Consider the following 27,102-nt stretch of genomic DNA (forward strand, 5'->3'; position numbering starts at 1 on the left):
GCATATGCTCAAAAATCTTGTCAGATCAATATATTTAAACGGTTAATGGTTTAAATCACATAAGAGGGTTTTTGCATTAGAACCTTACAGTGATTAAGTGTCAAATATGCTTAATATTACATTTGCTCAAGTAATGCCAAAGCAAATGTAGTTACTCTAACATTGACTAAACTGCATTGTTTCAAACTTATAAATTATGTTTTGAAAGGCCAATCCTTCATATTATTGAATAATTATGCCATAAACACTGTTTAAGAAATTCATAGTTGAAATACTTGCATTAAAAATTAATTTGTTCAATTTAAGAAACTGTTTAATAGACCTTGATCAGATTTGAAGTGGCCTTGGGGTAAAATATCTTGTATATAAGTGCAAAAATGCCCCAATTATGAGTTGTGTTGCATTTAATAATATTATAGGTCTGTCATCAAATATTCCATATTCTAGACCTACTATGACTTACACTTAAACCCAATATTATAAATAGTGTTATGTAATATACTATGGATTTACAACCTCAGCAATAACTTTAATAATTTGTTGTGAAAGTCTTCCACCAAATGTGGAAGACTTTCCTCAACAAAAATAAACACAAAACCTGATCCTCTGACTGAAACCCACTGGATCCATTTTCCAAAACATCTTCAGGGAAATATGAACGGTTAGAAATATTGGTAACAGTTTACAATAAGGTTCATTAGTTAAACTAATAATGAACTGCACATATTCAGCATTTATTAATATTTGTTACTTAATTCCAACATTTACTAATGCATATTAAAGTTGTATTTGTTAACATTAGTTAATGCACTGAACTTACATGAACAAACAATGAACAGCTTTAATTTTTTTATTAACTAAAATATTAATAAATACAGTACCAAATGTATTGCTCATGGTTAGTTCATGTTTTGTAGGGTACATTAACTAATGAACATTGTAAAGTGTTCCTGAAATATTAATATCTCTAGGTTGCAAACAGTGTCCCTCTTCCTGTAATATTTGATCACAAACCAGGAAAAGCACAATATAAGAGGACAAACTCAAGGCGACGGTTCTCAACAACATTTTATTTGAACACAGAATCTCCTGCGGTTCCTGAAGCGTAGCATCGCCGCTAGTTTACTTCAGCTTCTTCTTGGGCCGCAGGTTGTTGGTGTGGCCACACTTCTTCTTACGGCAGTTCACGGCACGCGGGTGCAGACGGGCGTAACACCTGAGAGCAGAGCATCATGGGATACATCATGAGAGGATAAACTCAACGGGTCCATCACTAGACAGAGTAAAGAGTAAATCACACACTGCGATTTATAGTAGTCCTTTACGATTGTTGCTTGTCAGACTGTACAAACATGATCATCGCTGTAAGTCATGTCACACTGTAAGATCACAGTTATAATTAATGTTAGTGGTATTTTTTAAATATCAGCATCTGCCGATAAGTTTTTCTGATTGGCCAATGTGTTGGAAGAGGGGATTTTTATTTTGACGGCGACGCCTGAGAAGAGCTCACTCACAGTCATATCTAATACGTTGTTAGACAGAACTGGTAAACAAAGAAAATAAATTTTAATGCGAATAGTAAGATATTTGCTTTTACATTATTTTAGGGCTGAAACGATTCCTCGAGTTACTCGATTAGAAAAATTCCTCGAGGCAGAGCCTCGTTAAATTCCTATGACGTGCACTATACGCGCGGCGCAGGGATATGATTGTTCCATACGGACCGTTTATTCACACGGACCTGTTCAGGAAGAAATAATTGGCGCGATGGCGGAGAATAAATATGTAAATAAACGGCAGAAATTGTCTAAAGTGTGGGATCATTACACACTTAATTCACTTAATACACTTAACTCGCTGAAACAAGGTAACGTAGTCTAAGCCTATTGATCTTCGCTGATTTTAATCCCATACTGTATTTGTAGCGATGCCGTGATGCGGTTTTACTAGATATGATTTTTAGCTTTGATGACATTTTTAAGTAGTAAACGTAACTATCACGTTCAATTGCAAGAGTATAGCCTAAAAAAGAACCCCTTCACACACACAAACACACACACACACACACACACGCGCGCACGCCAGTCAGACCAATTGCTGCAATGCTTCACATATGCTTAAACTTTTATGTAGCCACGCAACAATAATTTCAGCATGCATTCACTGTAACGTTACACATCGGGACGTGATGGAGGAACAAATATTGTATTGCAGTCTTTGCGAGACCTTGTTTGTATTTCACGTCTGCCAAATACAGACAACAACAAAAAATCAAAGTCCCCAGCCTGTTGGTTTTTAATAAAGATTTGGAGTACTCATTTTTCAGTTAAAACGCACGGAACAAAAAGTGCGTCAGGTTTTACTGCGTGTTCAACAAGTCACGTTACAGCTCTTCTTCAGCGTTAAACTACCAGAATACACAAATATGCTTCGATGCTTAGAGTGGTTATATTATAACATCTTAAAGGAAAATTCACATATGAGATAGCTTTATAACTTGCATACTATATAACTTATAGTATATAACTTATAACAGCTTTAACTGAAATAGACACAAGTTTAATAGCCAGATTACGTCCCATGTTATCACTCCCTGCAGCTGAAAAGCTAATTAACATTTTTGTATTTTCTCTTATCGATTACTGTAATGCTTTGTTGGCTGGGGTTTCAAAAGCTACCCTTAAACTTAAATTGGTACAAAATTCTGCCACTCGAATTCTGTCTGGAAACAGGACAAGGGATCATATTACTCCGGTATTTGAATCTTTACACTTGCTCCCTGTCAGATTCCGTGTTGATTTTAAAATCGTAATGCTTACTTATAAGGCCTTGCATGGACTGACACCTCATTATCTAACTGAACTTTTAACACCCTACACACCAGCACGTGATCTCCGTTCTTTGGAAGCTGGCCTTTTAATTGTTCCGCGTACCCGACTAAAATCCATGGGTGATTGGGCCTTTTCGTCGAATGCTCCAAAACTCTGGAATTCCCTGCTTATTGAGATTAGGCAAGCAGAATCTCTTAGTGTTTTTAAATCATCACTTATTTGATTTAACAACACTTATCACAACTTATTTGTTTAGGGTAGCTTTTACATAATTGTTGAAAATTGTTGAATTATTATTATTAATCCTATATTTCATAATGTTTTTATTTTGTATTTTATTAAGTTTTTCTGTCAGTAATGCATCGTTTAATTGTTTGTTTTATTATGTTTTTGTGAAGCGCTTTGAGATACTTTTTAAAGGCGCTATATAAAATAAAGTTTATTATTATTATTATATAACTATTCTGTTAACCCTCTGGGGTCCTTCATTTCAGGGTCACACTCAGGGTCTTCGGGACCAAATGGTCCGGAAGGGTTTGATTCATATTTATTAAAAGAAAATCATATTTATTTATTTTTACTTGTTTTTTATAATATTTTTTCTTTTCTTTTTTGGTGTTTTGAGATAATTTAAGATTTATAATTAATATTTATGCAATAAATATGACCCATTTTCCCCCCATTGAATATAATAGAAAATAAAAAAATAAAAAAATATATTTTTTTATTTTTTTTAAAGCTGTATTTCATTTTAGAGTCAAGCCTAGACCTCATAAAAGCAATTTTTGAAATGAGATGGATGCCATCTGGTGGACAAACTGAGCATTTTAAAAATGCAAAACCCATATGAAATCTGAATTTATTCGTTTGTTTATGTATAAAAGTGTGTGTGTGTGTGTGTGTGTGTGTGTGTGTGTGTGTGTGTGTGTGTGTGTGTGTGTGTGTGTGTGTGTGTGTGTGTGTGTGTGTGTTTTGCACTCTTGATGTTTTATAGATTCACCCCTTCGCTGTTGTGTACTTTTTTTCTGGATCGTGGCTGATTTGTAGATTGTACGCACACAAAAAAACTCGGTATTTTGACATTTTTGCCAATTTGCCATTCATTTCCTATGGCGGGACCATTTGGTCCCGAAGGCCCTGAGTGTGACCATTTTTTTTTACAACCACTTAGACTATTCAAATCCTGTCCCCAATTTTTTCGGGTGTTCATATACCAAGTACCAACAAAGTCACCAAATTTCGGACCATTCCGATGAAGCTATGATTTTACACATTTTTTTATTTAAATTCTTCATTTGGTCCGAAGAACCCCAGAGAATAAAACACACACGAAAATGACTATTAATCGATCGATTAAGTGCTAGATTAATCGATTACAAAAAGAATCGATAGCTGCAGCCCTACATTATTTGTAACAGAAAAGGCAAACAATCAGGCTAAAATACTTTCTCATTTACCGTCAACATTCAGCAAATGCGCATCATTTAAACAAATCTCTAAACGTCTAATAAACATTTAATTTCACAAACCTTGCAGATTTAATCAAATCCAGCTGTGATATCAAGCCTGCATAAACATGTTCCTGCGAGTGACGGTGGGGCCGTGTGACGTGAGTGAATGTGAACAGAAGATCAGCTTCACACGAGACGCCATCGAAACACTTTAAATCCTTCATTTTAAAATATGCTGTGCTATATCCAATTACACACTGTGTGCTGTAAGTAAAATTAACGTTACCTTGTATTTATATGAAAAATATGATTACCAGTGCGCACGAAATTACCAGATTACCGAGTGCCCTGTTACAGTGTTTACTTCCTTTTTATTCAAACAATTATAAACAATTACTTTATTTGTGAAAAATACTGTAGGATTGCAGATTCAAGAAGTTGCCATCTGAAGTATAAGCATGTTTATTTTAAAGATTTGTTTTATAATTTATTAAATATTGATTAAAAGTATATATATGTATATATAGGCTTTATATCGGCCACCCTGCTCTCTAATACCCCTTTTCCACCAAAGCGTTTTGAGAGCCGGTTCGGAGCCGGTGCCTGCGCGCGAACCAGTTCTTTGTGTTTCGACAGCCAAAGAACCGGTTCTCGGCCAGGAAAACTGGTTCCAAAGCGGCACCAACTCTTTGCTGGACTAGAACCAGAGAACCGTTCTTTTACCACGTCATGCTTACGTCGGGGGCTGGGGGCGGGTTTAGATGTGTCCTAAACATCTTTTCTGACCGCAAAGCCAGGAGAAACATTTGCAGAAACACGATGTAGTCCGCCATTGTAATTGTTATGCTTGAAGTTGGCGCAAGCGTTTCTAGCTTTTTTTAAAAAAAAATTATTGAAAACATTATGTAAGCAAAGAAGAAAACAGTCACAAAATAGAACAAATAAACGGAGAGAAAAAAAAGACAAGACAGGTGTACATAACTAATCAGAAAAGATTAGGCTACATATCAAAGGAAAAGATTAAAAGACTTACATATTTCAATTGTTTTTAAAGCCTTCTTGGTTCACGAGTTAGAGATAATCCCAAAGTAATGTTGTACTTGCAAGCGTTTCTAGCTGAGACGTAAAGCGACGTACACAGTGACGTAACGACGTCGTTCGCTGGGCGCTCTAGAAGTGGAAAAACAAACAGGTTCTGAGGAGGTTCGCAAGTTGAACCAACTCCGAACCAACTTTGAACCAGCACCAGTTCCGAACCCGTTCTTTTTTGGTGGAAAAGGGGTATAAGATATCAGCAAATAAAAAATATCGGTCGACCACTAATTAACGTCACACTGTAAGATCTCAGTTGTCATTAATATCACACTGTACGACAGTCAAGATGCGTTAAAAACGGACACACAGAAAACCTGTCATTTCACATGAGACTAGATTTTACATTATTAGATTAGGCAAGCAGAATCTGAGTTTTTTTTTAAAGCTTCCCTCAAATCATACTTTTTTAGGGTATCTTCTATTTGATTACTTTAACAAAATGTTTTATATACCATTTACTCACTTGTACAAACTTTTGATAACATTTTATATTTGTATTGTATATTTTGAATTTACTTGTTTTTTTCCTTATTTTTGTGAAGCGCTTTGAGATTTAACTTTTAAAGGCGCTATAGAAAATAAAGTTTATTTTTATTATATTACATCAATAATTGAAACAATGGCTACAAAGAAATCAAGACAACTCGAGGCATCGCACACCGGACGAGCACTTTCTCAGTTTATGGCCAGCAATATTGTTATGTTTAAGGACATTATGAAATTAAGATAATGTCTGTACTATGTAATGATTGTACTGTACAATTAAATACAATAGTTGCCATGTCTGGAGTCTGAATGAATTTACGAATATCACCTGAAAATCTGATAACATCAGCGATTTTCTTTCAAGCATCATATTTCTGTAAATTAATCTAAAACTAAATGTATATTGCAGCACAGGGTGAAGTCAGTATATACATTTACAACATACATTTGAGACAAATATAATGTAAATGTAATATAAAACTGTAAATGGCGCGACCGGATTTTGAACAAGGTCCTGAGCCGTTGCTGGGCGCCGCCGGTGTGTGTGTACACTCAGAGAATAATGTGTTTGAATTTTAAAGAAGTGGCGCTGTGCGACGCTTCTCATCAGGTGTGTGACCGCTTTAATGATCAAACATCTCAGATTTTAGTCTTAGGATCAGAGGAAAATGTCCAAAATTAGTCTAGACGGCCATAAAAATTAGTCTAGACGGCCATAAAAATTAGTCTAGACGGCCAAAATGGCGCAGTGTGCACCGGCTAAAGCACGTGGTCTTACTTGCGGCAGATCATCTTCTCGCAGTTGTATTTCTGGGCCAGCTGTCTGAGGGAAGGCTCGATGATTCCTCCTCGGAGACGCAGAACCAGGTGGAGGGTGGACTCTGAGGAACAGAGCAAACAGGAAGATGTTATATCGGGACACTTTTTCAGGCTTCAGACACTGTCAAATCAAATTCCAGGACTTTCAGTGACTTTAAGCTAGGGATGCTCATATTGACCGTTTAACCGCTAACCGAAAGTAAAAATTGACCAATTAATACTATCAGTTAAAAGGTGTTTTTTTTGCTGCATGTTTAAAAAAACTACTATAAAAAAATCGATTTTATTTAAAAATCGAGTTTGTAGGTCAAATCGATTCATATTTTCAAAAAAATCGATTTTTTTCTCTCAGGATTTTTTGTTGTAAAAAATCCTGAGAAAAATATAAATAATTTACAGTATAAATAATTGTATAAATACAGTATAAATAATTTGGATGTTTAACAATCTTTGTTGCACACTGCACAGTGACTTTTCAGTTAGAGAAAGGGTTTGCCTTTGCAATTTTGTTTATGTTGATGCACTTTAATTTAACACATTAAATATATATTTTTTAAATATATTTACAGTTTGCAGTTATTTTGTTTTAAATGGAGGGGGTCAAATCGAGTTTTTTATAATAAAAATAATAATAAAAAATCGCCCAGCTCTACTATATAGCCTATATTTGTTAACTCACATGCCTGGATATATTTCGCTAAGCAAGCAAAATGAAGCGAACGAGAAGTAGCTATTGTGTGGGAGCATTTCGACAGAAAGGGCAACGAAGTTATTTGCAAAATATGCTTTGCGGTATTAAAATACAGCAGTAGTACAAGTACACTGCAATATCACTGGCGAAGCAAACATCCACGAGCGCTTCCCGAAACTGGCCCCTCCAGCGTCCGACTCATAATCTTATCAGTTCACGGTTAATACTCGGATAACAAGCGGCGGTTGTCGGTCGGGAAAATTAGCATCCCTACTTTAAGCACTACTTTTTTGGTTTTTAAGGACTACAATCAGATCTCACTCACTCAAAACAGTATCTTTATCATCTTTCAAATTCTAAAAAAGGCTCATGCAGTAATCTCGCTATACTTTAGAAATCCACACAAACAATTGGATATCCACATAATAGCGTACATTTATCTAGGTTAACGTTAGAGTGAACAGACGTGAGAATTGCTATGTTTTAAATAAGCTATATTTGAGGTCTAGGGATGATAGTATGTCAGGCAGAAAATACAAACATTTGCCTGTTATCACAAGGACCCCCCATTAAAGATTTCACTACGACCATTTTTTTTCTTTGACTAACCAACTAATAGTTTTTGGTTGACCAAGACTGGACTATAAGGAGGCGGCCCTAAGAGAAGACACTGAATAAACACCTTTCTGAATGTTGTAGTCTGAAAGTGTGCGGCCATCTTCCAACTGTTTGCCAGCGAAAATCAGACGCTGCTGGTCAGGTGGGATACCTGAGGAACAAACACACATTAGCGGTCCGACCAATAAAAAACACATCATTCTTGCTTAGTTCAGCCTGTATTTTAAAACTAACGCCACATTCATACAGACAACCGATTAAAGTCCACACTCACCCTCTTTGTCTTGAATCTTGGCCTTGACATTCTCGATGGTGTCGCTGGGCTCGACCTCGAGGGTGATGGTCTTACCGGTTAAAGTTTTCACAAAGATCTGCATTTTGCCACTGTCACAAAAGAGAGTGAGAGAAAAAAAACCACCAGTCAGAACCATCAGTCAGACAAGCAGCAAAAATACCAGTTTCATATAACATTATTGTTCCATGGAGACATTCTTTGGTACTAATTAATAATTAGTGTCATCTAATAAAATAGTACTTCCATCTTTTTGTGCATGTAATACTCAAAGATACCTACCATACGTGTATAAATCAGTACCGTTCAAAAGTTTGGAGACATTACTATTTGTAATGTTCTTATGCTCATCAAGCCTTGATCAAATGTACAGAAAAAAATATTGTGAGATTAAAAAATTAAAAGTTTTCTTTCAATATACTTTAAAATGTCAGTTATTCCTGTGATCAAAGCTGAATTTTCAGCATCATTACTCCAGTCTTCAGTGTCACATGATCCTTCAGGTTCAGAAATCTGTATAATATTATCTGTTATTAATGTTGGAAACAGTTGTGCTGCTTAATATTTTTATAACCCATGATACTTTTTTCAGGAATCATTGATGAACAAAAAGTTAAACAATCTTTTCTGACATTATAAATCTTTACAATTTTGAATAAATGCTCAATTTTTATCAATTTGCTTTTTATTCATCAAACTATTTTTTCAAAGTAAAAGAAGCAGCACAAATCTTTACAACATTGATAATCATCATATTACAGTGATTTCTGAAGGATCATGTGACACTGAAGACTGGAGTAATGATGCTGAAAATTCAGCTTTGATCACAGAAATAAAATATATATTTTTGTGTATTAAAATGGAAAAGTTATTTTAAATTGTAATATTTCACAATATTACTGTTCTTTCTGTATTTTTTATCAAATAAATGCCTACTTCAAAGAGACTTTTTATAAAAAATATTTTCAAACTTTTGACCGGTATGTATGTATGTGTGTGTATATATATATATATATATATATATATATCGATCGCACATTTCTGACAGGTTAACGTTACAAACTCCATGATATGCCCGGCTAGCTGAAAAACTTAAGCGTTTTCAGGTAATACATATGTATGTATTGTTCGTTTTGGGTGCTTTATTATATGTTTAGTGTAAATTCCGCGAGTTTTTATGAGAGGAGTTTCTCTCACACACATGGCAGAAGCGGCCATGACACTTCATCACGACACATTACACTTCAAACCAAACATACGCTTCTAAATCTACCGCACAACAAGCTTTAATCGCACCATTCACAAACATAAACGTCTAATGTAGATATTCCACGAATCGCGCGAGTGAATAAAGAGGGAAAAGCTGACAAAATAAAGCAATCTTACGGACACGAATCCTCACCCTCGCAGTTGCTGCTGGTCCGGGCGGAAAAGAGACCGACGCGTTGCTCGTGCCTGAAGATCGAGTGTATATGACCGTTAACGCGAGTTTACCGCCGCCTGCAGGATTGGAGCGGAAATGCAGCACGTGTTTTTCAAACAGTTTCACCATAGTCTGTAAGGATTTACGTTCTTCAGACTCCGAGTTAAAATAGTTAAACATGTGCTCGTTTTATAACTGCATAATCGACTTCAGTGTTTTTGGTGACTAGCTTTAATGAATATTATATGAGTCTATGCCTGAAACGCGCAATTGCTAAAAATGCACATATAATTCAAGCTGTTCCAAGCCTATTTTACAGAAAACACACAAAAAATAAAAATAAACGTGTTGCATAGGGTGCAAATTGCAGAAATCTATGAATGTTGGGGGAGCTCAAAAGATCTTAAATAAGATTAAAATAAGTTTTAATTCTACATATTAAATTAAGAATATTAAATAATAATATCAGTCAAAATAGAGGAACGTCAAAACTAATTGCTGTACAAAAACATTTATAACAGTGGTGTCAAATCGATAAATCGCATCTAAAATAAATGTTTGTCTATATATATACATATACTACATATATATATATATATATATATATATATATATATATATATATATATACACACACACTAAAAAACGATGGGTTATTTTTTAACCCAACCATTGGTGTATGCATGTTGGGTCATTATGTTGGGTTATTTTCTAGTTATATATACACACAAACTTTTATATTAGATGCGATTAATCGATTTGACAGCACTAATTTATATGCATTTATTAATCATATTTTATGTGTGTATGCATTAGTAAATAAAGACAAAGCAAGATATTTCACAATATATTTCTTTATATTCTACATGGAAACATATCCCTGTGATATATACAGCTCTTATTTACTAAACAAATCATTTGTTTCATCTAGACCTCTCGCGGCGTTCAGATTATGAGTATTTTCATCATAAGAATGCACAATAATCAATAAATAGTTTATTTTCAGTTAAGTCATTTGTAGGCTCTTTATCAGAGAGTGATACGGGTTTGCTGATCTGTAGCAAAGTGCATATATATGCAGGATTCTTCTCTTTTAGTAGCAATATGAGGTGTAAATTACACTTAAAGGGGTGGTTCAGGATTTTGGACATCGTTAATTTCCAAGTTATCCTGGGTGTTATTTATCAGTGGAGACAGTTTTCGAAAATTTTCATCCAGTCCTTCCAGTTGCATAGTTCGCCGGTGCTAAGCTAGCGCGAGTCAAAAGCTAATAAATTATAACGCCAGACTATCGATGTAAATGTCTGTTGAGAGAATAATGTTAGAAATCAAACCACTCTTGCATCTCAATGATCGCATCACATTTACAGGAACTAGTTTCTCAGCAGCGGCGGAAGTTTACTTTGCTCCGGTTAGTAGCACTGCGCCGAAAAGTAAACACAGAACAGAAGCGCACTACAGTCGAGACGTCTAGCTAGCTAGTAGTAGCCTTGAACAACGATATTGAAACATTCGATTGTAAACGAAGGAATTGTCACATGGTGATATACTCTGCTTCTGTAGTGATGATGTCAGCGGCAGGGAAATACACTTGCGTGATTGTCATGTGGACCGGCTCTCTCGGTTGCCTAAGTAACTTAATATCACTCCGCCGCTGCTGTAGACTATGCTAGTAAATTATTTTACTGTCTATGATAAATACTGGGAACAAAGTATAACTATTCATACTTTACAGTCACGTGACTGCCATGGATACCTGGCGGGCAACAAACGCTGACAAAATGGCCAATACTATAATCAATTATATGGTGAGGTTATTTTGTTTCCATAGCACATTAACAAAACGTTTAATGACACTTATAACACTAAAAACAATACAATTACTAAATATGAATAATATCACTGAAATTATATAGGCCTAAAAACAGTCTTTAGTTCACGAACAGCACAACTCTGCCATCTGTGAAAATCAAAAGCAGCTTCAAAAACTTGTTTAAAAAGAAACATTCAGTAACTTTTTACTGTCATTAATGTAGGTCAACAAGAGAAATATTAAGCCAGTAAATTAAGATATTCGCTATACCGTTATATCCATCGTCGTCTCTGAGAGAACGCGGTGTTAATGGAGCGACAGATGCTGAAAGCTCACTCCGTTTCTACTTTCACTTTTGGGGAATTAGCGCGTTTATATGCACGTTCTTAACCCGATTATGCTGAATAATCGTGCATCCAATCGCACAACAACTATCTGGCATGACGTTTACACCTCAAAACACCAACTTTTGTATAAAACTGGCGACGTCCTGGCAAGATCCTTGATTAGTTTGATGGGTTTCGTTGCTAGAGAGCGACCGACGTTCTTGCCCGCCAGCCAGTACTTGTGACGTCACGTGCAAAGTATGAATTGCAATGCGATGAAAGGGTAGTTTGATTTCTAACATTATTCTCTCAACAGACATTTACATCGATAGTCTGGCGTTATAACTTATTTGCTTTTGGTGTACTGTGGAGTGGGTAAAACTGTTTTTAATAGCAGGCTAGCAGATACCGTTGACTCGCGCTAGCCTAGCGCCGGCGAACTATGCAACTGGAAGGACTGGATGAAAATTTTTGAAAACTGTCTCCACTGATAAATAACACCCAGGCTAACTTGGAAATGAGGTCCGATGTCCAAAATCCTGAACCACCGCTTTAAAAACATAAATACATTCAGTAATCTAGCCCTCCCACATGAATACTTCATCCTTGACTTGGTTACTTGTGTAAATGAGATTACAGCACATGTGCAGTTGAGTGATATGTGTTGTTCTGTGTCTCTAATGAACCCAGTATGACAGGCGAGTAACAGATTGTCTGAGTAAAGCATGTTATTGTTGCTATCTGGCTTTCGGCAGTCTTCTGTTTGCGTGTTCTTTCTGATTGGTCAGGTTATTTAGGACACAACTCGAACTGAGCATTGCCAGCCTGGAGTCCCGAACAACATTCCTCTTCCTCCAGGAGGACTGATCTTTCTCTTCCTCTTCTTCATTCTCTTCTTCCTCTTCAGGATCGCTTTCCACATCGCTGCGTTCATCCTTGTCCAGCTGTTGAAGAGGTCGAAGTGAGATTGGTTAAAGGATGTTTGATTTCTTCTCTGATGTCATTTGAATTCACTAATATATTGACAGTATATGACTATTTATAACTATGTGCAATGCTTTTGAAATTTGTTAATGAAATGATCAAGAAAAAGTGAAGTTTTAACAAAAAAAATTTAGATTAATATTTAGAAACGTTGCACTGACACAAATAAGTCATAAAATAAGCACCAAAATGACAATCAAAAACTGAAAACAAAATAAAGTTAAATAGAAATGTAAAAAAAATTTTTTTGACAAAAGCACAAAATAAAATTATAAGGTTAATCATGATATTAATATACCATAAATAATACTAAAATAACACTGATATATAACAGTTAAATATGTAATTTGTTTCCTATGTATTGTTAAAAACTAAAACAAGTAAAAAATTAAATATAAATTAGAAAAATTTTAACTTAAAATTTTTATTATGAATATTAAATGTTGCACTAATTGAACTGAATAAGCTGAAGTACTAAAAGGAATAAAAAAAACCTGAAATAACAATTAATTAAAGTTAAATAGAAATGTAAAAAATAACATTTTTATATTTTAACATTTTACATATATATATATATATATATATATATATATATATGTACAAAAATAACATATATATATATATATATATATATATATATAACAATATTATATATGTATTTTGTATAACAATACATGGGTAACAATATATATATATATATATATAGTTACCTATGTATTGTTATAAACTAAAACATTTCCAGTAACTACATTAGTTAACAATGAAAAATATTCCTGAAGCATTTTTTTAATGTTAATTTTACCATTTTCTGTTATTGAAATCAAAAGATGTATCTGTCAATATTATTTGTTGGACCTGATCTAACATGACAAACAATAAACAGTACTTTTATAAAATAACGTTAACAAAGATGAATAAATACTGTATAAAATATATTGCTCATTGTTAAATAATATAAGTTAATGAATTAAGGACCTTATTGTAAAGTGTAATGCAATTCAATTCAGACATTTTTAAGTGTGACTATTAAATACTTTTAAGGGGATGTAGATATGATGGATGGACTGACTTACTTTCCCTAAGAAGAGAAACTTGTAGATCATTCTGAGTATGAGATAAGCCCAGTAAATGTGCAGCGCCTGCAACACCAGCAGAAGCGCATTAAAGAAATAATATCCCATAAACGGCTCAAACACCTCCATAGACAAAACAAGAGTGGTGTAGATGATCCTACAGGAGAGAACACACACACACACACACTGCTTAAACCTGAGGAAATAATCTAATCACATGATCATGTGATGTTAATAGTGATGTGTTTAAAATGGAAACTTAAGACGATGTTATCTGATTCTTCATGCTTTTCAGCAGCCGAGCTTCTTACTTGCTGGGAAACACGATCAGGCGTGTAACCAGGAACACAGCAGCAAAAATCACAAACAATGAATCGCACGTCTTCTTCCAACCGGCATAGTTGAACATCTTGGCAGACTGTGGAAAAAGCAGAGAGATTTAAGATGAGCGACACTAAATTACTCAAAGTTTTAGTCTCATACTGTTCAAGAAGACAGTGTTTAAAAAGCATAGTTTTATTAATGTGATATTCAAGCTATTAGTACGTTCTTCCAGTAACATCAATGGAAAGTTTGTTCAAAGTTCTCTTGTCTTAAAGGTAGCATGTGCGATTTCAGAACGAATGCAATGATTGGACGAAAATATTTTGTTCCTGAGACTTCCACAGAAGATATATGTATTTTGTCATATATATCCACATCTATTAATGATTGATTGATGTTTTCGATTCAGAATGTGAAGAGATTTTCAACCAGTATAACAAACAGTGTTTATAAAAAACATTGCCTACCTAGTTCTCAAATCATTATCACAAAAACATTATTTATACATTGTTTATGGAATGTTTTTTTTTCTAAAACATTTTAGTTTGGAAATTTGTTAAATGTTACTACTACTTGTTTCGGAATGTTCAGAAGTAACATTCCATTAATGGTAAAAGAATGATAAAATAGAATGTTCATATAAACAAGAATGTTTTTAAACATTTTTAAAAACGTTTAAAAAACTGGACGCTTTCAATGTTTAGAGAATATTCAGAAATAATATTTTAATGGAAAACATTAGCAAAACGTCCTTAGAACATATTTTCGTTAGCTGGAAAGTGCCTGACATACTAGTTAAACTACTGAAAACACGTTCACTTTACTATTATTTACCATGATTTCACATAATCTCCATAGCTCAAAATGGAAGATTAAACCCATGTTGAGAATAATAGAATTTAGGATGTTTGCAGAATAAAGTAGAATTAATAAAGTAATCTTAAAATTAAATCTTAAGTATTTGTAAACATTCAGTATATTAACTAGAATTGACATTAAACTAACTTGATATTTGCTACTAAATTTACTTGCTTTCTTTACTTACAGTTGACATTTTTCACTTTTAGTTTGCTTTGCCAAAAATAATGCAAATTTCCAAACTTTTTTGAGTAAATTGAACTTGAATTTACAGTGTACTGAAACCACATAAACTCTAAATTACTGTAAACACTGCTTTGAAACCATAACTTTTAATAAAACCAAAGCATAAAGGTCATTGCAAATGGTGTGACCCTCTGATGCTGTTCGATTTTAAGGTTTTTTTTATTTTATTTTTTATTTTTTTACTTAATCTGAATGGTATGAAACTTGTTAAAGATTTTGGCACTTGCTGTGTGAAAAAAATAATAATAATATATATATATATATATATGGCGTGATTCAAAAAGGTTAAATGGTCATGAGAAAATTAGTCACACGTATTGCTCATGGTCTAAAATAAGCGCACTGGAAATAAATGGGAGACGAATTTTATCTAGTGGAAGCGTTTGATACTGCGGCCAAACAAAATATTACTGAAAACTCGTTTTTTGATATATCAACCTCAAATTTGGAACACAATTTGGAACACAAATTAAACAAATTTGTTTAAATTTATGTCTTCGATTTTCTCACAATTTTAGAGTAAAACATGTTTTGGATATAATTTTTGTTTTTTTTTCATAACATTTACATTTATGCATTTGGCAGATGCTTTTATCCAAAGCAACTTACATTGCATTTTCAAGTTACACATTAACATTCTTATAAGTTCTTGCTGTCCCTGGGAATCGAACCCGAGACCTTGGCATTGCAAGTGCCAATGCTCTACTGTTTGAGCTACAGTTACAGCTACAACAATAAATAGTGATAAATACTAAACTCAAATAGTGAATAAATAGATTATAACTACTGCATATATATAGTTTAGTACCATAAAATCCCCTAAAAATACAAAATATGAAATAAAAAAATATTATCAAACTAAAATACAGTACAATCATTTAATTGAATAATAATAATAAAAAAAAGGTTATTTTTGAGCGACACACATACAGTACTGGAGGGTTTAACCTGAAATAAAAGTGAAATCATTGGACATCAGTGTGTTTGGGGGATTTTGTGGCAGTGTTAGACTCATTTTTTCTGCATATATACATTGGGTTGAGCTTGTACCTCGAGGAGGAAATCTGAGGAGTCGTGGACGAGCATCACCAGGGTGCCGACCCGAATGTAGTTGGAGCAATACGAGAAACCCAGCAGGAAAATAGTGGCAAAGTGGTGGACGATCTGTTCTTTGAAATCCTAAAACATGAACATGAACCAGATTAACACAAAAAGACTAAAGAATAATTGATATCACAGTGATATCTGATAAGAAATGTAACCTGAAACAACCAAAACGACAAATCCATCTAGACAATAGATGACGTGTTGACAATCTGCATTTAGTGTGGGGGAGTGAAATACCTCGCACACAAATCACACATAGAAACTCTATGATTTCTCCATTCAAGCAGAAGCCTTTAGATCTTTAGATCAGAAGGCTTTTAAAATCAAGAGTCCAAACGTTTGCCTGCTATTGTGGTCAAAACCAGCATCTAAATATAAAGGCTGCCATTTACCTTGATATTACAGGTGGATTGTTCTGATAATACTAAGATAGGACTCGTACAGGCTCAAATGCATCACTGTCACACTGTGAAACCTACAGCACGAGTCAAACGGAGACTTTCACAGATGTTTCTCCTCTTAAACACCACAGAAGAGATTTTAACCGTCTCAAACTGTTCTCAGATTTGCTCAAGATCTGCTCTCAGTGCAACTATTGACTCATTTGCGACTAGTTTTATTTCTCTTAAGGAATTTTAAGAGAAACATTTGAGACAACGTTGATGTTTAAATGAACCCAAAACTATCTTTTGAGTAATAATATGTTATACTTATTTCTTCTATGCATTTCTCCTCTTCTCTACCTTGCTTCCTGATCTAGTTGTCTAATAAACCTGGCATTGTATATTACAAATACTGGTCACACTTTATATTAGGTGTCGTTAACTACTACTGTATATACTGACATAAAAAAATAAGAATAATGCACTTATTGTGTTCATTTTGTATTGCAAAACACTTGTGCTGCTATTGAGGTGAGGTTAGGAGCAGGTTTATTGGTATGGGAAGGTTTAAGGGACGGGTCGACGTGTAATTATACAAGAAATTAAAGCTGTAATCGCATGCAGGTATTTAAAAGAAAAGGATAAGTACAATGTAAAAACATGCATTTGCACAATAACGGCAATGTATCAAACAATGTAAATGTTAGTGCATAGAAGTTAAAGTCCCCCTGTGGTGAAAATCCAGCTTTTGATGTAGTTTATATGTCTATGTGGTGTTTTTAATATGCTTTAAGACAAACCATGTGTACATTTTTCAGCATTGCTGAGTATTTCCTCCTTAAAACTGCAGTGAACCAAAGACAGTCTCAAAAACACGCTTTGAAATCGCTGGTGTTTCTGACGTCACAAACTACCTTGTAACCAATCAGATCAACGTGTGATCGTCAACGAGTGGATCTCTGAGCTGAGTGAGTGAGTGAGTGGAGGCGGGGCTCATTTGCATATTCATAGAACCGAGCATACTAAATGAGGCAAGGGTGTCGAGTTACATTCAAGATATTTTAAGGCATGAAAAACGAAAAACGTAATTATACTGTATGTAATTTTGGTGATCAAAGATGAGACTACAGGGGGACTTTAAAAACACATAATATAAAGTGGGACCAAAATATTGTAGGCTCTTTCTGTTCTCTTTTGCAATCACTGGATAAAAGTTCATTAAAGTCAACGTTCCTCTAGACGTTCGTTCAGGTTGATATTTATATGAACTGCAATGGCCATAAGTAGCATCATAGAAATTGAAAAAGATGATAGAATGTTGTCTAAAATATTTAACTGAATATTATTGTTAATACAGCGTATATTTAACTTTATTTTGATAATTGACAGGTGAGCAAAGTAAATAATTGAACATTTTTAAAAAGGACATTGGCTTCAAAAAGAGAAACTCTAACCTTGTAACATACAATCCTCATTAAACATTCAGAAAGCAAATGAACTCCACTGTGGGACGCTATTGAGTGAGACCTTACTTTTCTTTTGACGTCCACGGACACACAGAGCAGCAGAGACCAGTAGAAGCCCAGTTCAAGCATGTAGTACCAGTAGTGAACGTCCTGCACTGGCTAGAGAAACACAAACACACACAGAACACTGACATTACATCACCTCTAAACAGCACAAAAGGATAAGAGAACCTCACTTCTCAAAAAAATGATTGCAATTTTTAAAATAGCTGTTTTCTATGTGAATATAGTATGTTAAAATGTAATTTATTGCTGTGATCAAAGCTGAATATTCAGCATCATTACTCCAGTCTTCAGTTTCACATGATCCTTCAGAAATCAGTATAATATTCTAATAAAATTCAGTTTTGCTGCTTCATATTTTTGTGGAAAACGTGATGCATTTTATTTTTTAGGATTCTTTGAAGAATAGAAAGTTCTAAAGAACAGCATTTATTTGAAATAGAATCTTTTGTAACATTATAAATGGCTTTACTGTCACTTGAAACAATTTAATGCATCCTTACTGAATATTAATTTTTTTTAAACAATTTAAAAAAACACATTTTTGAAAGGTAGTGTTAGGTGTTTTTGTTCCTTTTTGGAGCTTGAGAGTATAAATCACCATAGTTTATCTTTTATTACTTTTTTGTAACATTATAAATGTCTTTACAGTCACTTTTGATCAATTTAATGCATCCTTAATGCATTAATAAAATTATGACTTTCTTTAAAAAAAATAATAATAATAGGCTGCGTCCGCGTAGAAATCACATACTCTCTTGAGTAGTTACTTATTTTGAATAAGTAGTTTAGAAAAAAGTATGTTGTATATGGTATGAGTTTGTGTAGTATGAATGTAATTCGGACGTACTACTTACGTCGCTTCACTCATCGGATAGTATAGTAAATAGTATAGATATAGTATAGTATAGAAATAAAGATAGTAAAGTGTCCATCATATGCACACTTCAGAATCTCACCGAAAGTTTTAGGTACTCCTACCACCGTCTTTTATGAGTACTGTGAATTCGGACATACTTCCTTTGTCACATACTGTTTTTCGGTAGGGAAGTATGATATTTTGGATGCAGCCGTAGTCTCTAAACATCTTGTATGCTTTGCTGTTACATATAGGCAATGCATGCTGTGTGTTTGTTTGTTGTGACGTGTGATTCAGAGAGGTGAGCTCACCTGTTGAGGATATCCTCTCCAGCACTCGCTCTGCTCCCAGAACCAGGGAGTCTATGAGGAAGAGGAACACTTTCAGACAACAAAACTAACAATAAAATATAACTGCAAGCAGTGATTTGGCGGGCCAAGCACCTTTTAGCGATGTTTGACATATTTGGATTTAATTTGGAAACTCATTCAACTTTGCAAAATTCCCATTGTTAAACAGTTGGTACATATTGAATTATTAGAAAACCTTCAAAGCTATAACCTTTTTTACACAGCATGGTAGTCATACACAGTGGTTTATTCTAATTTTATGGAGACTTAAGTTGATATTCACCATGTGTATTCATTATGTTTTTAACTTGAAATGTATAAAAGCCAGCACAATTTAAAAAATAGAGGTTTACTTAGACCACCACAAACATCTTATCACACCCTTCTGCTCTCTAGTTCACTACTTTACACACAATGCACAAACACCGATATGAAGATAAAAAAAAAAGAGTATACAACTATAAAAGGGAGAAAACAACCAATTTATGTAACTGCTTACATTGCAATGAAAATAGTTGAAAGTCACAAACCTTTCTGGATACTCAAGACTTCAGGTGAGAATCAACATAGAATGAACAATAACATACATTTCTAATCCCCAAAAAAAGATTAGAACAATGCTTATCTGGATAATAAAGGAATTGAAATGACAACTAAACACACATTTTTAAAGTTGTCCCACATGGAGCTCGAACCCACTATCTCTGGGTCAGATGCCTGTCACTCATCTCATTGCGCCACTGGGAAGTTGATTATTTGCAAAGATGCAGAAGGTCCATAGTTCAAGTGAGAAACTCACTCAGAGGATTTGAACCCACGAAATATCGTCAGAATCGGCATTAACCAAGGAATATAATGACATAAAGCAATAACATTTTGAACTATGATTTCAAAAGTTATAAGGGTTTTTGCAAAAAAATCTCTGGAACACTAGGTGGCGCTCTGTTCAAACTTCTCATGTACCTTCAGGACATGGTGTCAATGATCCATACTAAATTTTGTGAAGATATATCAAATAGTTAATTATGGCAAAATTAAAAATGGCGAACAAGTGGTACATCCAATCCTGGTAAAATCGGTATCCACGTTTTCGGCATGACACAAGGAATCCAAATATACCAAAGATACCAGTCATTTCTGTGCGGCTCAGTCCAAAGATCATTTGAGCAAAATTTTGACAAAATTGGACAAATTTTGAAGGAGGAGTAGCAAAGAAACTGCATACTGTACTTTTCAAAATGGCCTCTACTGTAATGAGAGGAGTCTTAATGTAAGATATTGATTGTGATCAATTGATTGTGGAATCGGGTGTAATAAGTTTCATTTTTCTAGATCAAAGGGTTCAAATTCAAAAGTTATAACCATTTCAATGTTGAATTTTTGAACTGGTGGTGGCGCTATAGAGTAGGTCCTAGAGACTCAAAAATTGGTCCAATTACTTTTCATGACCATCTCTACAAGTGTGCCAAATTTCATCATTTTCCTACTTACGACTCATAGGGCTGCCATTGACTCCCATTCGGGAAAAATGATAATAATAAGAAAACTAACAATTACAATAGGGGCTATCACCTGCGGGGCTTGAGTCCCGAGGGCATACTGAGTCCCGAGGGCCAGTGCTGTGTTTCAGAAAAACATTAGAACCGTGTGTGTTCAAAATAACAAAGCTGAAGCTTGTTTTTGTTGATTTAATGCAGGTCTATCTGAAGAAGCGTTCAAATCTATTTGTTAGGACTTTACCTAGGGGACCATAATTAGGCAGTGACTCAAAAGACACCAACCCCAAGACACACTAGAGTTCACGTGGGAATTAAGCTTCAAATGACGACTCACGTTAATTAAAGATGCAAATCCCGCGGCGAAAGCAATCAGGTAGAACACAAATCTCCAGCTGGGGAAACAAAAGATTTGAAGTGACTATGGTTAAAGAAATGGCATTAAAACAGATGCATTCGTCTTGATAATTAGTTCTTGAGATTGTAGTTCTTTTGATCTATAAGATACTAAAGTCTGCAATCAAAAAAACCTGGCATAGCATATTTAAAAAGACTGAGATTGTTATTATTTAGTTTAAAAATTTCTGGATATGTTTCATTTGGGAATCCTTAAATCAGTGTTTTGGTTGTTGGATTTTTTAAAGCTGCAGTACATGGTTTTCTAAAGCCAAAATAAAAAGTGGAACTATGATTTTGATATTATTAGAAGCACATATCTGAAGAAAACTTACCTGGCCTCACAAAACTTCTTACTGTTGCTGGGTCGGTCCTGGTTTCTGCGGTTCCTGAACCAGGTCTCAACTTGTCTACGAGTCAGGTTGGACTGGTTAACCAGACTGGTGATCTCATTCTAGAAGGATTAATGCAATAACATGAGGAATTATGAACCAAAATAGTGCAAGTTAACTTCATAAGCTCAAAAATTGTACAAAAAATAATTAAAAAATTCCTACACACTACTTAAACTTGCATCTTTCCGAAATTTTATCAGCTATGTTTCAGTCAATCGCCATTCCTCATGCTTACAACACACGCAAAGGTATCAGCCAATTTAAAAACAATACATTAATAATAGTTTTTACAGCTGTTATAATAACAAAGGCCACGCCTCCAATTATGCAGACAATATAGAATTCTACAGGACAAAAATATATAGTATTATTATATTACTTACTGTTATTTTCATGGAAACACATGGCTAAAGTAGTTCCAGGCAAGTTTTGACCACATTACAGTTACGTATCACTACGCCAAATGATTTCTGTTATTTCAGTGTCACGATTTGGTTTTGGTTCTTGTCTCATGTCATGTTTCTGTCTTGTCATGTGATCCTGCCATGTGTCTTGTCATTGGTTAATCGTCTGATCATTCACTTTGACTTTTCCTAGTAATAAGCGGAATGATTGACTCTGGTCCTGATGAAATATAAGAGAATAATGCTTTGCGTCGTGGCCTCATTATGACCTTGGGTCAATTATTCCTTACAATATAGTCATCCATAAGCAAAAATACCCACAATAGACAGTCGGTAAACACGTTAATATCCATAAAGCTTGTTTACATGGAGCAAACGCACACATAAATTAGAACGAGAAATTCATCCACCCAGAAAAGTAGTTCTATCTCAGCTAGATCTGAAAATATGGAAATGAACTCCAAAAGAGTCCCTTTGTAGGTCCATAATAATAAGTCCTCATACAAAATAAATGTCAACAATATCAGGTTCCTTACAACACACCGTTTGGACGGCTTCCTCTTACAGTGTGAAATAAACGTGTGTATTTATTTTCCTTTGTGCCTTTATAGTACTGAATGAGAGCTGAATATAAATTGGATTTAATCAGATTTTAATTCAGTAGATTTTAGTCCTTACTTTGAAAAACTGACGTTTTGTTGGTGTAACACCCAATGAAGCTGTTAAATCATATTTTTGACTTGAATAACCAGTTCAATTAGACAACATGACATCATGAAGCACTTTTTTCACGTTGCCTGTATTTTTACAGTGTCATTATTTGAATCATGTTTCATTAATCAGGGAATAAATAAGATGAACATCAGGCTGGTTCTGGATTATTTGTATGTCTGATAAAAACACATTTTCCTCTTTCCGCATGTGGTTTGACGTCTACACGCTCATTTGCAAGTTATCGACGTTTTCCAGGAAAGTAAGATGCAAAACAACAACTGTTGGAGAATGATCTCTCAGACGTGTGTAGATTCATATCTGTGTGTGTGTGTGTGTGTGTAGATTCATATCTGTGTGTGTGTAGATTCATATCTCTGTGTGTGTGTGTGTGTTTGTTTATGTGTGTTTATGTGTGTGTGTGTGTATGTGTGATTGTTTGTGAGTGTGTGCGTGTGTGTGTTTGTGTGTTTGTGAGTGTGAGTGTGTGTGCGTGCGTGCGTGCGTGCGTGTGCGTGCGTGCGTGTGTGTGTTTGTGAGTGTGTGTGTGTGTGCGTGCGTGCGTGCGTGCGTGTGCGTGCGTGTGTGTGTACACTCACCTGCGTAGGCTGTCTGCTGTTTTTAGTGTAAAATGCTTCTAAATGTGGGGCAGGAGCGACTTTCAAACGAACTTGATCTTTCACTCCTAAAACTCTGCTGAGAGGAAACGCCACACGTCTGAGGAAATAAAGGACACAGGTCATGTTTCATCAATGCCTTTCTTTACCAAAAGAGGCCTTTATTTGAACTGTGCAACAGCCTCACAGAAAATAAAATAATATTTATTGCTCACAGGTTGCTCTTTCATTGTAGGAGCTCAGGAAGAGCTTGTAATGATTGTTGTTTTATGTGTAATATTATCTATACAAATACTCTTTGCCTATGGAAGTGTTTGTATTGGTTGGACTTTAATTAGACGGTGGAAAGATAATCTGAGATCAAACGAGGGTCGGAAGGGTCAAGGCATCAGACTCTTTGTGTTGCTATAGCGATCAGCTGCTACAGCAACCCAGACACACACACACACACACTGCGTCTGCCTGCTGCTGTTTGCTGATACAGCGTCCCCCTTCCCTCCTATAACACACTACCTGTCACCTACTCCCTCCAGCACACACACACACACACACACACACACACACACACACACACACACACACACACACACACACACACACACACACACACACACACACACACACACCTGTTCCAGGCAGAAAATACTGATTGCATGCGGAGATACAGAAGGAGAACAGATTCAAGCAAGCACACATGTGTGTGAGAGAGGATATAGTGGAATTAGTTAAACTAACAAACAAGTTCATTACCAGTACAGAGAGAGCTGTAACCATTCACACCAGTCTGTGCCAGAATATCAGGTCAGAGTTATTGTGTTTACTCGTGTAAAATAAACCCAGCGTGATGTTAGGGTGTTATGGGTGGTTACCAGGGTGCTGCTATGTGGTTGCTAAGGCTTTCTGACTCTACAACAATAATAATAATAATTATAATAAATAAATAAATAATTGTATTATTATTATTATTCAAAATATTTAATTATTATTTAAATTATAAAAATCAAATCAATAAAAAAATATATTACTACTGCAATAGTAATATTGTACTGTAAAATATAAAATTTCATAATTATAATAGTAATTTTACTATTGTTATTATTCAAAATAATATTTTTATTTGAATAATATTTAAATTAAAAAATAAACAAATCAATAAAAATATATTACTATTGCAGTACTGTAAAATATAAAATGAGTATTTCATAATGATATTATTATATTATTATTCAAAGTATTTGTTTATTAAAATTTAAATTTAAATTATAAAAATCAAACAAATCGAGAAAGAAATAAAGAATGTTAAATTGTATTGTAAAATATAAAACTAGTGTTTCATTATAATGTAAAAGTAATTTTATTATTATAATTATGATTATTCAAAATAATATTTTTATTTTATTTTTAAATCACAAAAAAATATATTACTATTGCAATAGTAATATTGTACTATAAAAAAAATGTGTTTCATCCTTCAAGTCGGAAGTGAATAGAAATATGGAGAAATCACATAAGAACATCCAAAAAACACAGTGATACCGACGTACTTTTCATATTCTAAATTATATTCTGAAATGAATTCAGGAGATCAGACATTGTTAAATGTCATCATCACCTCTCAAAAGCGTAACGAAGCGTGATGAATCCCACAGCTAGAGGCAGAGCCAGGAGCAGATCCCGGGGAAGAGGACGCCGAGATCCCTCAATCTCATCCAGATCATCCCAGACGATTCCCGGAGGGAGCCAGTATTCCTGCTTCCAGAGCCACTGACTGATCGGATCCATCCTTCAGGAGGGAAGACAACACACACACACACACATGAAGAATATGATAGATTAGCTATTCAATGAATGATAAAAGGTACTGTACTGATTCCATGAGGCATTCAGAGCATTATATTTAATGATTAGATTACCATATTCATGCAACACTTCAGTTCTGACCAATGGATTTCCATGAGCTTTTGTATTCATTCCTGATTTCTGGATAAGCATTGATTTTTCAAAAATCATTCCACAGAGATTGGGGGGATTACCAGGGGATTATATTTCTCTTGAACAAGCCTATAATATGTTTAAATTATTATACTTATTATTGTATGTTGTTTACAATTAGACAATCAACACACATGATAATATTTTAGATCTATATTTTTGCATATGTCAAATAGTTATTAGATCACAGGTTTTCAGGACCCAAATGTGATACCTTTGTGATAAATGTAGCTATATTTTACCTGTTAAAATACATTTATAGTAATTGTTTCTAGAATGAAATAACTGGCTTTTACATTGTCGTTACATAAAAAAAACTAATTGTTAAAATATTATCTTGAAAAGTATTTACTTTTAATTAAGTTGACAGCATGCATGAGATTAACACTTAAATCTTTTTTTTTTTACACAAAGATTTTATTTTAGAAATCATAAAATACAAAATAATTGCAAATAATGTCTTGATTTGTGACCTGTCTTTAGAAAGCAGAATTAATTATTACATTTAGTGATTAGAATGTTACATTTATTTAATTAACATCTTAAGTGCACACATGAACTCTGACAGCCTTAAAAATACATTTTGTAAACAATTTTTTTGTTGTTGTTGTTGAAAACCTGCATTAGACAATTATGGAATGTTGTACAGCACAAACTCATATCTCATATGAAAAATCATCATGTCCATCAGATAAAGATTCGTACACGTAATGTCAGTTATCTTTCTCGATGTTGTTCATTGCACACCTGATCGACAGATAACTGCTGGTGTTTAAAACGCATGGTTCTTGTTTTACGAGAAATAAACAGTCCACGTCATGCTTTGATGATTCACAACATCAGGCATTGCAAAAGCAACACATTCTGAAGGAAAATGTTGAATACCTGCTTATGTCCTCTATAGGTCTCTGCCGGCCGGGCTCCTGCTGAGTGACGGCTGTGATTATGTATTAGGGTGTGTGTGATGATGTGTGTAATGATGTGTGTGATGATGTGCGCGGTTCAGATCAGCGGATTTTACGCAAATTAATTCCCATGGAGATTTGCATCCAGAATCTAGCTCATAATACAATCGACGTCCATTCGCAAAAAAAATACGACACTAAAAAATATCAAACCACATTCTCCTTAACCTAACCTTGATAGTAAGCTAAATTATTTAGAAATAGGCCTAAATATCCAATAAAAATAATAAAAAAGAGTCGATTTTTTTGTTTCGGAATCCTATATCTTCAGATAAATGAGTAGAATAAACGCTGAGGTTTGTGATGCCTGTCTGATAAAAGTGAGACTGTCTGCTCTTTATGAGAGACTGGAGTCTGTGGGTGTGTCGAGTTGCCTATTGGTCCAGAAGATAATGCGACTCGTTTAGGCGACTCGGTTCTTTTGAACTGCTCGCTTGACTGCTGATTCAGTTATTCGTTTATCCATATGATACACACGTGCAGGGGAGTGAGAATACAAATAAATAGTGCTGTTTAGCGCCCGATTGTGATTATATTTTTGTCCTAATGTCATAAAAACATTAAT

General features: G+C 34.5%; 2 protein-coding genes across 4 annotated transcripts; both read right to left on the reverse strand.

The window, feature by feature from the left end:
• Positions 1-1,053: 1,053 nt before the first annotated feature.
• uba52 (ubiquitin A-52 residue ribosomal protein fusion product 1) lies at positions 1,054-9,775 on the reverse strand. Of its 3 annotated transcripts, XM_077222243.1 has the most exons (6): positions 9,689-9,717; positions 8,569-8,642; positions 8,269-8,378; positions 8,059-8,145; positions 6,645-6,747; positions 1,054-1,216 (listed from the first exon to the last, which is right to left on the reverse strand). In XM_077222243.1, exons 3-6 carry the CDS (start codon positions 8,369-8,371, stop codon positions 1,123-1,125), a joined length of 387 nt encoding a protein of 128 aa, XP_077078358.1. In that variant the 5' UTR covers positions 8,372-8,378; positions 8,569-8,642; positions 9,689-9,717; the 3' UTR covers positions 1,054-1,122. The 3 variants fall into 3 exon arrangements, with proteins under 3 accessions (XP_077078358.1, XP_077078356.1, XP_077078357.1); XM_077222241.1 differs by lacking the exon at positions 8,569-8,642 and having other exon boundaries at positions 9,689-9,775; XM_077222242.1 differs by lacking the exon at positions 8,569-8,642 and having other exon boundaries at positions 9,673-9,720.
• Positions 9,776-10,547: 772 nt separating this feature from the next.
• cers4b (ceramide synthase 4b) lies at positions 10,548-26,865 on the reverse strand. Its single transcript, XM_077221787.1, has 11 exons — positions 26,458-26,865; positions 25,193-25,363; positions 23,563-23,680; positions 21,789-21,907; positions 21,395-21,452; positions 19,523-19,573; positions 18,356-18,448; positions 16,384-16,512; positions 14,217-14,323; positions 13,906-14,062; positions 10,548-12,792 (listed from the first exon to the last, which is right to left on the reverse strand). Exons 2-11 carry the CDS (start codon positions 25,360-25,362, stop codon positions 12,586-12,588), a joined length of 1,209 nt encoding a protein of 402 aa, XP_077077902.1. The 5' UTR covers position 25,363; positions 26,458-26,865; the 3' UTR covers positions 10,548-12,585.
• Between the last annotated feature and the right edge of the window lie 237 nt (positions 26,866-27,102).

This window comes from Siphateles boraxobius, unplaced genomic scaffold (assembly GCF_051911475.1).
Source record: "Siphateles boraxobius isolate OS27281-9 unplaced genomic scaffold, OSU_SipBor_1 86, whole genome shotgun sequence".
In the NCBI taxonomy this organism is placed as follows: Eukaryota; Metazoa; Chordata; class Actinopteri; order Cypriniformes; family Leuciscidae; genus Siphateles; species Siphateles boraxobius.

Excerpts from the sequence above, each read along its gene's own strand:
- uba52 (XM_077222241.1), bottom strand. The coding sequence starts at position 8,371 with ATGCAGATCTTTGTGAAAACTTTAACCGGTAAGACCATCACCCTCGAG. Across the intron at positions 8,146-8,268 it reads CAAGATTCAAGACAAAGAGG|GTATCCCACCTGACCAGCAG; the intron begins GTGAGTGTGGAC and ends TTTGTTCCTCAG. Across the intron at positions 6,748-8,058 it reads AGACTACAACATTCAGAAAG|AGTCCACCCTCCACCTGGTT; the intron begins GTGTTTATTCAG and ends TCTGTTCCTCAG.
- cers4b (XM_077221787.1), bottom strand. The coding sequence starts at position 25,362 with ATGGATCCGATCAGTCAGTGGCTCTGGAAGCAGGAATACTGGCTCCCT. Across the intron at positions 18,449-19,522 it reads GGAGAGGATATCCTCAACAG|CCAGTGCAGGACGTTCACTA; the intron begins GTGAGCTCACCT and ends GTGTTTCTCTAG. Across the intron at positions 14,324-16,383 it reads CCTCAGATTTCCTCCTCGAG|TCTGCCAAGATGTTCAACTA; the intron begins GTACAAGCTCAA and ends CTTTTTCCACAG.